General features: G+C 39.8%; 1 protein-coding gene across 1 annotated transcript; it reads right to left on the minus strand.

The window, feature by feature from the left end:
• Positions 1-2,098: 2,098 nt before the first annotated feature.
• On the minus strand, positions 2,099-14,828 carry LOC149320910 (uncharacterized). The gene is made up of 5 exons (XM_089505966.1): positions 14,702-14,828; positions 8,143-8,225; positions 6,773-6,899; positions 6,527-6,622; positions 2,099-5,159 (listed from the first exon to the last, which is right to left on the minus strand). Exons 2-5 carry the CDS (start codon positions 8,215-8,217, stop codon positions 4,042-4,044), a joined length of 1,416 nt encoding a protein of 471 aa, XP_089362092.1. The 5' UTR covers positions 8,218-8,225; positions 14,702-14,828; the 3' UTR covers positions 2,099-4,041.
• Positions 14,829-17,432: the final 2,604 nt, after the last annotated feature.

The raw sequence follows: 17,432 nt of genomic DNA on the forward strand, positions 1-17,432 counted from the left end.
AAAACTGAAGATCTCTCAGTGACGACTAAGGAGTTTATCAGACAAGGGAAATTGGAAGTATAATCCAATGGCAATCCGAACGCAATCATGGGGTTTAATGTTATTGCGTGATAGACTACTATATGCAATTTTGGGCAATGGCAAGCTATTTTCGGGCAATGGGAAGTCAGTTCGAACGCAATTTGAATTCACGTAAATTTGCTGAACTAGCGAATTCACATGAATGCGTTCTGGCCCCACTTTCTTTTCATTCAAAATTAAGTGAAATTCCTCCCGTGTGATAAACTCCTAAGAAACTGAGAGGGTTGTAATAGTGTGTGTTCCTTCCTTCTGGGCTCTTCCTATGCCAATTTATTTATCACATTCACCCTAACTCTAGCATCTATGTTGCCATTGTTTCCTACTGGTCTTCCCTCTAAACATGGTCAAATCTAGGTCTGCTTGACTTGAATCAGACTGCTACATCGTGTACTTTTTAGACCAGGGGCTCTTGGTCTGTGGTTCATGGATGTGCATGGATGAACCAGATTAAAAAAAAAAACTTCCTCCCTTTGGTGTTTTTCTTATTGTATATATATTTTTAATATTATGGTGAATTTTAAAGTAAAAAAATGACTATTTTGACATTTTTATTGCTATTTTCTTTCATCCTAGATGAATCTATGTGAAGGAATTCCATTTACAACACAATAAAATTAACATTATTCACAATTTTATGTGTAAATACCGATGAGCATTTTGGGGAGAAGGGGTCCATAGCTTTTATCAGATTCTCAAAGCGTCTTTGTGACACACCGTCTGGGGATTAGGAAATTCATACTGATGTTAACCATGTTCATCTGCATCTAAGGAAGCAGACTAAAGGCTACAAAAGCTTATGCTCCCAACTTCTTTCTCAGTTAGTCTCGAAGGTGTTACAAGATCCCTCTGCATACTGATCCAGGCTAATAGGGCTATGACTTTCAATTCATTAACCATTGTTGACACCAACCAGGCTTCCAGCTAGAAAGTAAACTCGATAGACTACTAAATGAAAGGATTTGGGAGGTAGTCCTGATCCAAAAATATTAATTTCGCGCTATGAAGCTCCAGTTCTGCTCTATGTAGAAGAACAAGCTTGGCGGGCTTCCAAAGCCAATGGAAATATTTGAGAATGTCAAAGGAGTCCTGGGTTGCATCCGCACTGCAGAAATAACCTGGTTTGGCACCACTTTAACTGCCATGGCTCAGTGCTATAGAATCCTAGGGATTGTAGTCTGTTGTAGCACCAGAGCAATGAGCCATGGCACAGTGGTGTCAAACCAGATTATTTCTGCAGTGTGGGTGCAGCCATAGCTTTGTTAGTTGTGAATTTCTGCCCTTGTACATAGGAAAACAAGACTCAGAGGTAAAAGTTAATTAGCCATACTAAAGACAGTACAGTGTACCTTGAATTGAGGCTTATGGTTGATGACTGGATGGTGAAGGCTGACAATCTGAAGTGTATATTACACTTTATAATACTTGTATGAGACGCTCCTTCCACAGACAGTGGACCCTTGGTATTCTTTGGGGTTTGGTTCCAGGACCTCCCCACAGGTACCAAAATCCATGGATGTCGAAGTCCCATTAAATACAGTGGATATTAAAATTGCTTCCTTTATATAAAATGGCAAATATCAAGGTTTATTTTTGGAATGTTTATTTTTACAAATATTTTCAAGCCGTGAATCCTTGAATCCATGGATAAAGAATACACAGTTACAGAAGGCTGACTGTTATTAACTGGAGTGCTTGAGTGGCATTTTTAAACTATACAAATTGAGACCTTTGCTAGAATCCACTCGCACTAAGACTTGTCTCCACTTGTACAATTTAAAAATGCTACACAAGGACAGGGCTTCAATATCAAAGATATCAATGGATGTCAGGCTTCGATTTGAAAGCCTCTCTTCTCCAGTGGTGGGCAAAGTGCAGTCCACAGGTTGAACAGTCAGCCATTCATATCCACGGATTCTGCATCCACAGATTCAACCATCCCTCCCGATTCGTGGGGCATCCATTCTGGACCTGCCCCCCCAAATTGGAAATAATGTTGATATTCAAGCTGCATTGGTCATAATAGCAGTGCGCTCTCGCTGTTGCCATGAGCATGCACACCATTTTATCCCTCCTTGTTTGCTGTCTGCAAAGGACCAAAACCACCGAGGGACAAGAGTGTGTGTGTGTATCCTTAAATCCAAAAATCAAACCTTGATATTTTACTATTTTATACCGTGGGACGTCACCATCCACCAGTTTTTCACCTGCAGATTTGAGCATCTGTGGACAAGCTCCTCTGTCACAAATATGGCACATACATGGCATCGTACTAGCGGCCGTGCACACATTGCACGACTGGGACAACAGGATTTGTGGACCCATATTTTTTCATATCTACAGGGGATCCAGAACAGATCCCCACAGGTATGAAGGTTCAACTCTGTAAGGGAAACGATTTTACTATATCATTTTATTTGATGCAACTTGAGCATCCACAGATTTTGGTACCCATGGGGGGGGGGGGGTTGAAACTAACTCCCAGTAGATACCAAGGGCCCACTTTATGTGGCCCACAGACTCAATCTTTCACCTCTACCCCCCAGAGGTAAAAATCATTATTTAGAACAAACATGAATAATTTTTGCTCCCCAAATGCCCTCTATAGGCATTTAATACTATATCAGTATAAATCTAATTTTAATTGTAATGAGGGAACATTGCAAATTAGCTTCTACAATTATAAACTGGCAGACATCTTATGACTTGGGTTTATACAATCTTACCTAGTTTTACAGACACAGAATCACACACAGTGTTTGAAAGTGTGTGTGTGTACATACAAACACACACACACACACAACTTTTAATATTAATAAGCAGACAACAAAAGTCCCTTTCACTGCCATGCCAGTCAAATCAAACACCCTAATGCAAATGAAAAAACACCCTAAAGCCTCAGGTACTACTTTAGCTCCACTGCATTTTATTCAGGAATATTCAGGCACTTTAACTGCCATGGTTCAGTGCTATGGAATCCTGGGAATTGCAGTTTGTTGGGGCACCAGAGCTCTCTGAAAGACCAAACTACTAATCCCAGAATTCCATAGCAATGAGCCATGGCAGTTAAAGCGGTGTCAAACTGCATTTTTTTCTGCAACTCCAGTGATGCAGTTTAGTAAATGCAGAGTCTGGATTTAATGTTTGGTAACATTTGCTCACTTTGCTTATTTTAAAACACAGCAGTCAGTTCTGCTGCACAATTGTGTTCTGATGAGACCACTGTTGCTCTGATGAGACCTTAGCTGCTCCATTCCTCAACCAGACACTGAGAATCTAAAGCAAGAGAAGGGAGTTTGCAGACCTCCAGATGTTTCTGGGCTACAACTCTTATCTTTCTTTGCCACTGTTCATAATGGCTCAGCCTGATAAGGAGTCAAAAACACCTGGAGGCATGAACACACCTATCTACAATTAATTTCTTCCAATCTATGTTACATGAATATGAAGAGACATGAAAACATATAGAACTCAGGAACTAATTTGGAAAATACTTTCTCCTTGCCCCACCCTTCAATGCAAAGGTAATAACTTTTTTGGGAAATCTGCAAATCTGCCACATGGTTCAGCTTGAACTATGGAAAAGCCAGCCACGCAAGTGCCAATTGTCACCCATAAGGTCAAAATCAGGTTTTGCTATTCCACATTTTGCAACTGTTATTTTAAAGAAAATGTTCTTAGAGGTGAAGAATGTACAAACAAATGTGTGTTCTGCTTGTTTCTTTGATAAAATCAGAGAAGTGTCCGAACCATGCTGGAAGAAAAAGGAGAGATGAACCAGGTATGCCTTGCTTGTATATGGCTGTTAAATTGTGAGCCTAGACTCACACCTCAGATGAAGAACTGTACCTTCATTTGAAATGCCTTGTCTTCACCATCAGGTACTGTGGAATATCTAAAGTGGGAAGATGAGTTCGAGTCAAGAAAAATTTGCTCTTTAGAGGTTACTGTATTAAATTTGAATTATTCAGAATGTTTTTCCCCTGTGCCAATTATTTGATACCGAATAAAGTTTCCTTTTTTTACAAAACTTTGATCACCCTTGAGGCGTTCAAGGGATTTGGTTCTTGCGTGAACTCTGTAGTGTACCCGAAGGTGTGAGTGTCGAGCAAAACACTTCCCACACTCCAAGCATTCATAGGGTTTCTCCCCTGTGTGGACTCTCTGATGTTTCACAAGGTTTGAGAGCTGAGCAAAACATTTCTCACACTCCACGCACTTGTATGGTTTTTCTCCTGTGTGGACTCTTTGATGGCTCACGAGGGCCGAACGTTGAGCAAAACATTTTCCGCACTCCTGGCACTTATGTGGCTTCTCTCCTGTGTGGACTCGCTGGTGGTTCACAACATCTGAATGTATTGCAAAGCATTTTCCACACTCCTGGCATTTGTAGGGTCTCTCTCCTGTGTGGATTCGCCGGTGTTTCACCAAATCTGATTGCTGAGCAAAACACTTCCCACACTTCAAGCATTTGTAAGGTTTCTCTCCTGTATGGACCCTCTGGTGATTCACAAGGTTTGACTGGTGAGCAAAACGTTTTCCACATTCCTGACATTTATAGGGTTTTTCTCCAGTGTGGACTCTCTGATGGTTCACGAGGACTGACTGACGGGCGAAGCACTTGGCACACTCCAGACATTTATAAGGTTTTTCACCCGTATGGACTCTTTGGTGGTTTATGAGCACTGAGTGACGGGCAAAACATTTCTCACACTCCAAGCATTTGTAAGGTTTTTCCCCTGTGTGGACTCTTAGGTGTCTGACAAGCTGTGATCTCTGGGTAAAGCATTTCACACATTCCAGACACTTATAAGGTTTTTCTCCTGTGTGGATTCTGTGGTGATTCACAAGGACTGACTGTCGGGAAAAACATTTTCCACACTCAAGGCACTTGAAGGGCCTCTCCCCGGTGTGGACTCGCTGGTGCTTCACAAGCTCAGAGTGATGAACAAAATACTTTGCACACTCCAAGCACTTGAAAGGTTTCTCTCCCATGTGAATTATCCTGTGCATGACAAGGTCTGACTTCTGAGCAAAACATTTTCCACACTTACGACACACATTCTTCTTCCTCAAGATGCCTGCGAGGGATAAAAGACAAAACACTGACAGGACTGACTCATGACCTTCAAAGAGAAAGCATCTCAGGCTGTACCTCCACTGCAGAAATAATGCAGTTTGATGCCACTTTAACTGCCATGGCTCAGTGTTATGTAATTCTGGGATTCGCAGTTTGGTGAGATATTTAGCCTTCTCTGTCAGAGAGTTCTGGTGCCACAACAATCTACAAACCTCAGAATTCCATAGCACTGAGCCATGGCAGTTAAAGTGATGTCAAACTGCATTATTTCTGCATTGCAGATGCAGCCTCAGAAAGTAGCTGTATGTTTCTTAATAGATCGGGAACAGCAGCAGGACAGCTACTGCCTCTATGTCCAGCATTAAGCTCCAGAGCAATGTATTTACTGCTGTTATACTCTTGGATTAATTGTGGTTTTTATTCCAATGTTGTTACTTCAGAAAACATATGGATAACTGTTGTTAATCTGTGATGTATTAAACAACGTTTATCCTTGACATATTAAGTGTGGTTGGGGAGGATCATGTTAAGGGCTTTGGGTCCATTTTGTTGGGTTTTTTTTTTTTTTTTTTGGTAAATTAACAAAAAATAAAACAAGGAATAATGTAAAAAAGAAAGGGGCTTACTAATGTAAAGTAACACATCACCCTTAAAATAAAAAAGGAGTTATTTTGAAAAAGTCATGCCCAGTGCATAAAATTTTACTCTAAAAATGTTTTAAGCTCTGGTCTAGCTCATGGATGCCTCAGACATTATTGTTTAAAACAGGATGCTGGACTGGGTAGGCCTTTGATTTAATATGGCATGACTCTTTTGTTCTTATGAAACAATGTGAAATGAGGAGACATACAGTAGTACAACAACGCTGCTGCTAACACTTCACCAGATTTACCTTCACTTGATAATTAAACTAAATTTTTCACAAACGGGGTTCTATCCTGCTTCTGTCTGTAATTTGAAATGATTTTAATTGCTACATTATTCGTTTTTTGTGGGTTTTTCGGGCTATATGGCCATGTTGTAGAAGAGTTTATTCCTGATGTTTCGCTGGCATCTGTGACTGGCATCTTCAGTGTAGTTTTCTTTGAAGATGCCAGCCACAGATGCTGGCAAAATGTCAGGAACAAACTCTTCTAGAGCATGGCCACATAGCCTGAAAAACCCACAAAACACTATGGATGCTGGCCTTTGAACATAAAATGGTGATGGCGGGAAGCTCTTCTCAGTGTTGGGATGGTTGTGTTTTTTTGGCAAGAAGTACATCTGCATGATGACTGAGACCCATAGTTTCCAACTATCAGTGGCAAGAGAGCACATTTGAAAATTCCCGGAAGATTATTTCCCTAATGTTGTGCCCCAATCCCTCACCTGAGTGGTTGTTACTGAAGACTGGAGAATCTGGCAACCATGGGTCTTTTCCTTGTTCCAGACGAGAGATCAGGTTAGGCTTGCAAACTGGAAATCCTTGAGAGAAAATAAAATATAAACTCATCCTCTTGAGAATATAAAGGATTGTCGAAAAGCACAGGCTGGTATCTATACTTAGCATTTTCAGCTTTACTGGGGGGGGGGGGAGCGGGGGGCGGGGAGGGGGGAAGGAAGCAGTTGTCTTACCCAATGAGGCCACATTTTCATAATTCTCCATCATGACTTCTTTATACAAGGCCTTCTGATCTGGGTTCAACAGAGTCCCCTGTCCTTCTGTGAAATATACAGCCACATCTTTGAAAGTTACTGGCCTCTGAAAGAAATAATAGTTGCAGCTCAGCCTCTTCTACCTCAATAACCCTCTGAGGGTGCATCTACACTGTAGGAATAATGCAGTAAGGCACCACTTTAAGTCTTGTAGCTCCATCCTAAAGCTACTGGGATTTGTAGTTTGGAAGGTCTTTCGCCTTCTCTGCCCAAGAGAGCTTGGGCCTCACAAAACTAGAAATCCCAGGTTTCCATAGGATGGAGCCATGGCAGTTAAAGAGCTAGTCTACACAATTAAAATCTTCAACATTCTAGTTGAACACAGTGTGATCTAGAAGTTTGCAGGAGTTCAGGCTTTTTGTATGGAAGGGACATCTAAAACTCTGGAGAAAAAGGCTTTGTGGTTTTTGCCAGTGTATCTCAGGAAATCTGCAGAAATGCCCACTATTGCACTTGTGGCGGTCTGTCTACTTCACTTTAATTTGGATAGCTGCGCCTTTTTAGCAGAGGGAAGGTGAATAGATCTGAATAGATGCAAACTTGCACAACAAAGTGAAAACATGTAAAGTCAAAGACTTTCACAGCCTGCATCCATAGTTTTTTGTGGGTTTTCGGGCTACGTGGATGTGTTCTGGAAGATGCCAACCACAGATGCTGGCGAAGTGTCAGGAATAAACCTTCCAGAACACAATCACATAGCCCAAAAAACCCACAAAAAGCTAAAAAGTGAAAACAATTAACCATCAATGAGAATGTGTGAAAACTTACAGCAACGCACAGAATACACGTACGTGGTTTTTGTTGTGTGGCTTCAAGTTGTTTTCAACTTATGGCAACTAAATCATGGGGTTTTCTGGACAAGATTTGTTCAGAGGAGGTTTGCCATTGCCATCCTCTGAGGCTGAGAGTGTGTCACAAGGTCACCCAGTGGGTTTCCATGGCCCATCTGGGAATTGAACCCTGGTCTCCAGAGTTGTAGTTCAATGTTCAAACCTATACACCACACTGGCTCTCCTTATGTATAGACTAGCCCAAAGTGGTGCCAAACGGCATTGTTTCTGCTGTGCAGATGCACCCTATGTCTCTCAATGCAGAATTGTGACCAATGATTATAGACCATTTACTTTCCAGCGCTCTAAAATGATTACATCAGTCTTCATTTTGAGCCACGGACAGGGAATACTAGTCCATCCTTCAGTGGTGAGGAGTATGAAAAGAATAAATATTAATGATTAGTTTTTTCCACTTGGGAAGAAGGTTTTTGTATGACACTTTTTGTATATGCCTACCTGAGCTGGTTCAACTGCATCCCTTTGCCATCCTCTGGAAAGAGGGGAATAATCAGCCACAAACATGGCCCTCATTCTGTATTCTGAAAAGGCAAAAAGGAAGATAAGTTCTTTTTTTAAAAAAATAATATTCTATTAACTTATTAAAACCAAGACAAAGGCATTAAATAAACATTACAACGTAACAACAACCATCTAATAGATAAATCCACATGACAAACATGACATATTACTTTGCATAACATCACAAAAAAACCCATGAAATAACTTCCTAAACTTATACCTAACTTATACGACATTATAACTAAATCCTTTCATCCATTTGTCCACTATCCCCAACCTAACAAAAGGAAGATAATTTCACACAAAATACCACCACCAATAGCAAAAATCCTCAAACGTTCAATATTATATTGGATTTTCTGAGGTGAAAAGCATGTTGGAGCAAGGTAATGTAGCAGGGTTGTTCACAAAACAGCTGCTGAGAAAGTGTAAGCTACCATAAGATCAATATATATCATAGGATAGTGGTTTGTTGTTGTTGTTGTTGTTGCGTGCCTTCAAGTCGTTTCCAACTTATGGTGATCCGAAAAGGAATCTATCACAGTTTTTTCTTGGCAAATTTCTTCAGATTAGAGGGGGTTTGCCATTACCATCCTCTGAGGCTGAGAGTGTGTGACTTAACCAAGGTCACCCAGTGGGTTTATGGCTGAGCCAGGATTCGAACCCAGCTGTCCAGAGTCATAGTCCAACACCCAAACCATGCTTGCTCTCTAGGATAATGGGGTTCCTATCTAAATAAGTTCTACTCAGAATAAAAAAATACATACCTTGATTCCTTACAAAAACTGGAATAGATTGCCATTTACATATGGGAGAACCAATGTAGTTATGGCGAATAAAAGCTATCTGGACAGCCCAGATAGGCAACAGTCACAGGCATATCTCTGCTAACTAAAGGATGCATCTACACTGTAGAAATAATGCAGTTTGATACCATTTGAACTGCCATGGCTCCAACCTACAGAATTCTGGGATTTGGAGATGGGCCCCAGGATTCACCACTTCAAGTGGTGTCAAATTAAATTATTTAGTCATGCCCAAAATGGTGGACGTTGGACAGGGTACCATGGCTCCATCCTACACAATCCTTATGACTAAGGAAATTACCACATGAGGGACGCGCTGTCCCTGTCCCATCATTGTCCCATCCTTTCTACATGATTGCAGAAAGGACTTTCACACTGTGTTCGCACTTATCCCAGCCAGGAAGCACGAATGATAACAATGGCGCAAAACACTTTCAGATGAAGTTGCACCAATCCTGTCATTAACCTGTCATTAGTATAGTACATGGAGGTACTGTCAATAGCCCACCCTCCCAATAAAATTGCCAAATTCTTTCTTTAAAAATCTCTCAGTGACCATCATTACATAGTGTTGGAGAAAAGAGTTTAACTATGGAGGAGCAGCAAAATGAGAGCTTTACACCCCTAAATAAGAATTTTGTCTTCGCAAGTGATGCTTTCCTTCAGCCCCCAAATTTCTAGCAATACACAAAAAGCATCTACACCAAGGATTCTTACATTTGTTGTGTTCACGTTCCCATGTTAAATTGGCCTGCTTCTTTTCTTTTGATTCCTAAACTCTATTTCTAAATGACCGACTAAAGTTTTTAAGTTACTGCAAGGTTAGAAATTTCAGGATAGAAGGAAACATTCATGGGAGGGGGCAACACCTTGCATACATTAATTGTGCCAACAAAATTCAAATAACAAGAATCAGTTAAAAGGAAAATCAGTGTTCCAGATGTGTCTATCTATTCACATACTTCAGTTTCTGAATACCCTTTCAAAAAGACAACGAAGAGTGAAACTATGAAGCTAAGGAGGCAAAAATTATGTCAATCGTGGCTGCCGCTACACAGCAGAATTAATGCACTTTGATACTGCTTTCAATGTCATGGCTCAATGCTATGGCATTCTGGGAATTTGTACTTTGGTGAGATATTTAGCTTTCTCCATCAGAGAGCTCTGCTGCCACAGCAAACTACTGTACTACTGTTATCCGCCTCGATCTTCAAAATGGAAGAGGCGGGATATAAACAAATATTTATTATTATTTATTATTATATATGAAGGTTGAATTTCCCTTATTCTAAATGCTTGGGAACAGAAGGGTTTTGAATTTTGGAATATTTGCATGTATATAATGTGACACCTTGGAGGTGGGACCCAAGTCTAAACATGAAAGGCATTTATGTTTATAGCCTGAAGGTAATTTTATGCAAAATAATCTTAATAATTTTGTGCGTGAAATGACATTTTTGTACACTGAACCATCAGAAATCAAAATTAAAATCAGGATGAGATTATATCTTTATGTAATTTAAAGAGGAAGGGATTGCTCAGACTTTGGTCTTCAACATATTTTGGACTTTAGTTCTCCAGATCCCCAAACTTTAGCCAAGATTATTAGGGAGTATGGTATCAGAAGTCCAAAATATCCAGAGGACCACTTCAGGATTTCAGAATGTTCTGCCTGATTAAGAATCCTGTAGACCTCAAAGGCTTGCCCTTTTCAATGATTTTTGTAGTACAAGAAAAGAATGCCAATGTGGTATAGACATCTAAGCGTAGGACGATGACTTCAGAGACTAGGCTTTGAATTGCTGCGCAACCATGGAAAACCCACTGGGTGACTTTGGGCAAGTCACTCTCTCTCAGCCTCAGAGGAAGGCAAGGGAAAACCCTCTCCGAACAAATCTTGCTAAGAAAACACCGTGATCTTGCTATAGGAAATCACCATAAGCCGAAATGTCTTGAGGCTGCACAATGAAATTATTACTTTACTACAATGTTTGATATAAATAATATCTGCATCTTTTCAAACATGGTGAAACAGCTAGAATGAGAAAAGGGTCATTTCTTTTCCTGGAGTTGCTTATGAATTTTTTAAAACACATCAGTTTTGTATATTTAAAAAATGTATGATATTAACAGTGGCTTAAACCTAACAACAATGTGGTGTAGTGGTTTGAGTGGTGGATTATGACCTTCGAGATCAGGGTTCAATTCCCCGTTCAGCCATGAAATCCATTGAGTGACCTTGGGCAAGTCACACACTCTCAGCTGCAGAAAACCACAAGATAGGTTTGCCTTAGGTTCACCATAAGTCAGAAACAACTTGAAGGCACACAACAAAAACAGCAGCAGCAGCAACAGCAGCAATTGCAGCAATTGCCTGGTCTCCAACTTAAACATGGCTCTTTGATTTCAATCACTAAACATTGAACTTGACCCACATGAAAAATAGGGTGGGCCCTTGGTATCTGCTGGGGTTTGGTGCCAGGATGCCACCCCACCTCCCATGGATACAAAAATCTGTGGATGCTCAAGTTCCATTAAATACAATAGCATACTAAAATGGTGAGCCATATATGTGTGTGTGATATATATTTATTATATATATAAAATGTATATTAAAAAGTATAATACTTATTATACTTTAATCATAGAATCATAGAATCATAGAATCGTAGAGTTGGAAGAGACCACTAGGGCCATCCAGTCCAACCCCCTGCCATGCAGGAAATCCAAATCAAAGCATCCCTGACAGATGGCCATCCAGCCTCTGTTTAAAGACCTCCAGGGAAGGAGACTCTATCACCTTCCGAGGAAGTGTATTCCACTGTCGAACAGCCCTTACTGTCAGGAAGTTCCTCCTAATGTTCAGGTGGAATCTCTTTTCCTGTAGCTTGCATCCATTGTTCCGGGTCCTGTTCTCTGGAGCAGCAGAAAACAAGCTTGCTCCCTCCTCAATATGACATCCTTTCAAATATTTAAACAGGGCTATCATATCACCTCTTAACCTTCTTTTCTCCAGGCTAAACATCCCCAGCTCCCTAAGTCGTTCCTCATAGGGCATGGTTTCCAGACCCTTCACCATTTTTGTCGCCCTCCTTTGGACACGCTCCAGTTTCTCAATGTCCTTTCTGAATTGTGGCGCCCAGAACTGGACACAATATTCTAGGTAGGGCCTGACCAAAGCAGAATACAGTGGCACTATTACTTCTTTTGATCTAGACACTATACTTTTATTGATGCAGCCTAAAATTGCATTGGCCTTTTTAGCTGCCGCATCACACTGTTCACTCATGTTCAACTTGTGGTCTACTTGGACTCCTAGATCCCTTTCACACGTAGTTTCATTCAGCCAGGTGTCACCCATCCTATATCTGTGCATTTTATTTTTCCACCCTAAGTGCAGTACCTTACATTTCTCTGTGTTGAATTTCATTTTGTTAGCTTTGGCCCAGCTTTCTAGTCTATTCAGGTCATTTTGAATCTTGATCCTGTCCTCTGGGGTATTAGCTATTCCCCCTAATTTGGTGTCATCTGCAAATTTGATAAGTATGCTCCCAATTCTGTCATCCAGGTCATTGATAAAGATGTTGAATAGCACTGGGCCCAGGACAGAGCCCTGTGGGACCCCACTGGTCACTTCTATCCAGGATGAAAAGGAGCCATTGTTGAGCACCCTTTGGGTTCGGCCGGTCAACCAATTACAGATCCATTTAACAGTTCCTTTGTCTAGGTAATATACTTCAACTCATACAAAAAACGGAATCTTCTCCCTGGTGAAAGGCAAGAGTATAATCTGCCCTGGAAGTACAGACCCCCTTCTACTCTCTCATTTGTGTTGAGCACAAACAGTGATGCCTACATGAATTTTGTAAGTTCCTTGGCATCATTTTCCTTTGCTTCATCTTTTACATCCTTTACATGTCCCTAAATTTTACCCTTGACTTATCCATGGGTCATATCAGAATCCATAATTTTGACTCCAAAACCTGCTCTCGACTTATACATGAGGCTGACCTATACTCAAGTATATATGGTAAACGGTGCAAAGAGAGGTGTTTTTGCTCATATGTGGATCTTGGATGTTTGTTGATGATTCTTTTCTTTTTAAAAAAATATTTTTACTATAATCATTAAAATTACTATACACACAAACATATACAGTATATTCAGTTGTCCTGCCTTTCTTGCGGATTTGAGGTCTGTGGTCTCGAATATTCATGGAGGGGTGACCTCCATTATTTTTAATGGGGCACGCTCCTATGGCACACACCTCGCATGCGCTCGTGGGCACACACCCCATTCAAACCTATGGGGGTTGAATATATGTGAGTCTCTGTTTTCGTGGGGAGGTCTGGATCGGATCCCCTGCAAAAAATGGAGGGCCAACTGTATAGAAAGAGAGATTACTTCTGTACCATTCTTTTTGAATCACTCAGTATACAACTGAGCATGAACATTAGAATCGTACAAGCCATTATATTGGCCACTACCATGTATGGATGCGAGAGCTGGACAGTTGAGAAAATTGACAAAAAGAAAATAAATTCATTTAAGATGTGGTGCTGGAGAAGAGTGTTGAGACTACTATGGATAGCCAAAAGAACAAATAAATGGCTCCTAGAACAGATCAAGTGGGAAAGATGACTAAACTGAGGCTGTGGTACTTTGGCCACATCATGAGAACATCATTCGCTGGAAAAGACAATAATGTTAGGAAAGATGGAAGGAAGTAGAGAGGAAGACCAGATGCTACATGGATGGACTGAATTAAGGACTATCTGTGGCTGGCATCTTCAGAGAAGAAGCTTTGTCTGAAGATGCCAGCCACAGATGCTGGCAAAACGTCAGGAATAAACTCTTCCAGAACACGGCCACTTTGCCCGAAAAACCCTCAAAAAACTGTGGATGCTGGCCACAAAAGCCTTCAACTTCACAGACTTGGAGATGTCTCATCCACAGGGTCTCCATGAGTTGGGATCAACTGGAGGGTGGTTAAGAACAACAACAACAACAACAACATATTATATAACACACACCCACACCCACACCCACACATAATATATATTTATACCAAGTAGAATAATTATATCCATGTTCTTAAGTGTATATATACACACATTCAAGAACATGGATATATTTGTTCTTCTTGCCAACAAAGTATTAGGCAAATAAGATACGTACTTACACACATATATGCATACCTCATCTATACAAGCTTATTATTGCTACCCTTCCTGTAGTACATATATACACTGTATACACTAAATGCATATATAATTTGGTCAAACCAAAGAGGCAGGATTGATTCCTGATTTGGTTTGCTTTTTTTCAGGCTGTATGGACCAACTTCTTCTGCTGCTTTTCTTTTGGCCTTACAGGCCTGGACAGCTACCTTTATTAAGTAGTAGTAATAATAATAACATTATCCATTCTTCTTATCTCACCCTAGATTTTATTTTTCCTGGATTTTCTATTCTAACCATCCTAATGGGGGGAAAGGAAGAGGTGGAAAGGAAACAAAGGGAACTCCTCCAAAGGACAGCCTCTCTCCCTCCTCCCTTCCTGGCTTGAGTATCAAATATGCCAGGCAGAGGTGGCACCCCATTCAGGGGGAAGGCAGCCCTCTTTCCCTCTCTCTGATTCCCTCCCTCCTTCAACCCAAGGAGGCCAGATCCTGCCTCCATCCCTCTCACCAGCATTGGCAAAAGGTGCAGGTCCTCCTCCTCCTCCTCTTGCTGCTCCTGCTGCTGCAATGCTTCAACGTGGCTCCCTCACCCAGCAGGAGGCACCCCCCTTTTTCCTCTCTTTTTCTCCATCCAACTCAGCCAGATTTCTGGCTAAAAAGGATTTTAGAGAGCCATCTAGCTGTTGGGACTTGGAGTCTTCCTTCTCAGTCCTGCAAAAAATACTCCAAACACAAGGGATCCTGGGAGTTGTAGTCCCCCCTTCTCCACCATGGCCCCTGCTAGAAAGGGTTTTTTAAAAGGCTGTGAGAGCATGCCATTTAAAGAAAAAATTGAAGCAACATCATCTGGGAGTCCAGGTCTCATGTGATCTTGCTTGCTCTTGCTGGAGTTCAGGCTGTTGGTCTGGAAAATCAGACTCTGCAGAGGGATCTGGCAGCACCATTCAGACTAACTGGAAGAGAGAAGCTGCTCAGTTATTTCTATTGTATTGTATTGTATAAATAACTGAGCAACGTCTCTCTTTCAGCTAGTTTCAATGGTGCTGCAAGATCCCTTTGCATCCCTTTCCAGACTAAGTCTGAACTCCAACTATATATATATTAGAATATTATGTATATATTATATATATAATACAATATATACTATTATTTTATATATATATAATGCACATATAATTAATATTATATACTATTAATTATATTAATATTATATATATATATCATATATACATTATATATATATACATAATTTACACATTACATATATATTAATAGTATATATTATATAATATATATACATATATTATATATGTATGCATACATATGTATATATAATATATAGTATTTTATATATAATGTTAATATAGTTATATATATATATATATATTATATTCATATTATATATATATAATATTATATTGTTATATATTATATATATAATTTGTGTATTTGATCATATATATATATATATATATATATACACAAATACACAAATTATATATATATGTGTGTGTGTGTGTATACTGAGCAACTTCTCTCTTTCAGTTAGTTTCAATGGTGCTGCAATATCCCTCTGCATAGTCTGATTTTCCAGACTAATAGTCTGAACTCTAACAAGAACAAGGAATATATTATACATATTATATATACATATATACATATACAATATTAATATTAGTTGTTTCAGTCTCAAAGGTGCTGCATGATCTCATTGCATACCTGTTGTTATTGTTGTGTGCCTTCCAATAGTTTCAGTAGGTATTCTTTATTCCCTGGTTGTGTGACAACAAGCAAAAGATGCTGAAATCTCTTCTGTAAAACCACTAGAGATACAGGAGCCCTCTCCACTTTTCAATCTCGAAACCTTTATTATGACTTGAATACAAGGATTCTTAACCTGGAGTCCATGGATTTCAGGGCATCAGTGAACTTGAGTGAGGAAAAATTACATCATTGTTTTCACTAGCCTCTCTGAAAAGTAGCATTATTCTGAGTTTACATGATGATGATAGGAAATGGGACCCAGTGTGCCGTGGCGGTCTGAACATTGGACGACGACTCTGGAATCCCAGCTTGGCCATGGAAACTCCCTGGGTGAATCAGGGCAAGTCACACTCTCTCAGCCTCAGAGGGTGGCACTGGCAAACCTCCTCTGAATAAATCTTGCCAAGGAAACTTTGTGATAGGTCTACCTTAGAGTCATCAGAAGTAAAAAATGATTTGAAGACACAGAACACACAGACACAAGGTCCACAAGCTTCACCAAAGTGTCAAAAGTGCCATGGCCCCCAAAAGATTGAGAATCGCTGCTCTAGAAAATCTCTATTATCTGGAATTCTGAAACCCAAAATGTTTCAAAATCCAAAATTGTCCACTTGGCTGTCTAAGGTAACAACTCTCTTGCTTCCGGACGGTTCAACATACGTAAACTTTTGTTTCATGCACAAAAATATTTTTTTAATATTCTATAAAATTACCTTCATTAGGCTATGTGTACGTGAAATATAAATGAATTTTGTTTATTGATTTATTTAGTTCATTTCTATGCTGCCTTTTTCCCAGAAAGGGACCCAAGGTGGCACACAAATAAAACCATTTAAAACCATTTATTACAATATATATATATTTTAAAAACCCCAATGAAAAACAACTAGCTAAAATGGTATAAAATTATATAAATACACAAAAGTTATCTCCAAGGTAACTCATTATGTCCCAAGTTCTTTCCAGATTTTATTTAAATAAAGGAAAAGGCAGACTCCAGCCTTATTCTTTATATAGGGAAATATATTTAAAGGGTAATGCTAATTTAAGTACAGTATTCCATAATGCAAATGCAGGTGTGTCAATATCCAATAAATAAATAAATAAAATCCCCAAAACCCTGGTCCAAAGCATTTTGGATAAAGGAGACTCAAGCTACATTTTCTTTTATGACTTCTTGGAAGAAACCAGCATGATAGCCATTTTGTCTCATTTTGGGGCTACCCTTTGTTGGACTGTGGCAAGCTGGTTATCACCCAGGCCTGTCCGTAAGCTAAAGGGAATTGGAAAGCTATAGTGCACTTCAAAGATTTTAAAACAATGCCCCCAGTTCTTCTCAGATTTTATTTAAAGAAAAGGCAGACTGCAGTTCGATTCTTTATACAGGGAAATATATTTAAAGGAAAACGCTCATTAAATGTTCCATAATTTAAGGAACACCCCTTTTCTAAAAAAATAGGTTCTTGCTTAAAAGG

The sequence above is a fragment of the Sceloporus occidentalis genome, unplaced genomic scaffold (genome assembly GCF_023333645.1).
Source record: "Sceloporus occidentalis isolate IW3139 unplaced genomic scaffold, rSceOcc1.0.p SCAF_1, whole genome shotgun sequence".
Lineage (NCBI taxonomy): Eukaryota > Metazoa > Chordata > Lepidosauria > Squamata > Phrynosomatidae > Sceloporus > Sceloporus occidentalis.

Coding starts and splice junctions, on each gene's coding strand:
- LOC149320910 (XM_089505966.1), bottom strand. CDS start 8,217: ATGAGGGCCATGTTTGTGGCTGATTATTCCCCTCTTTCCAGAGGATGG. Junction 6,623..6,772: donor TGAAAATGTGGCCTCATTGG/GTAAGACAACTG, acceptor TTTTCTCTCAAG/GATTTCCAGTTTGCAAGCCT. Junction 5,160..6,526: donor CTTCAGTAACAACCACTCAG/GTGAGGGATTGG, acceptor TATCCCTCGCAG/GCATCTTGAGGAAGAAGAAT.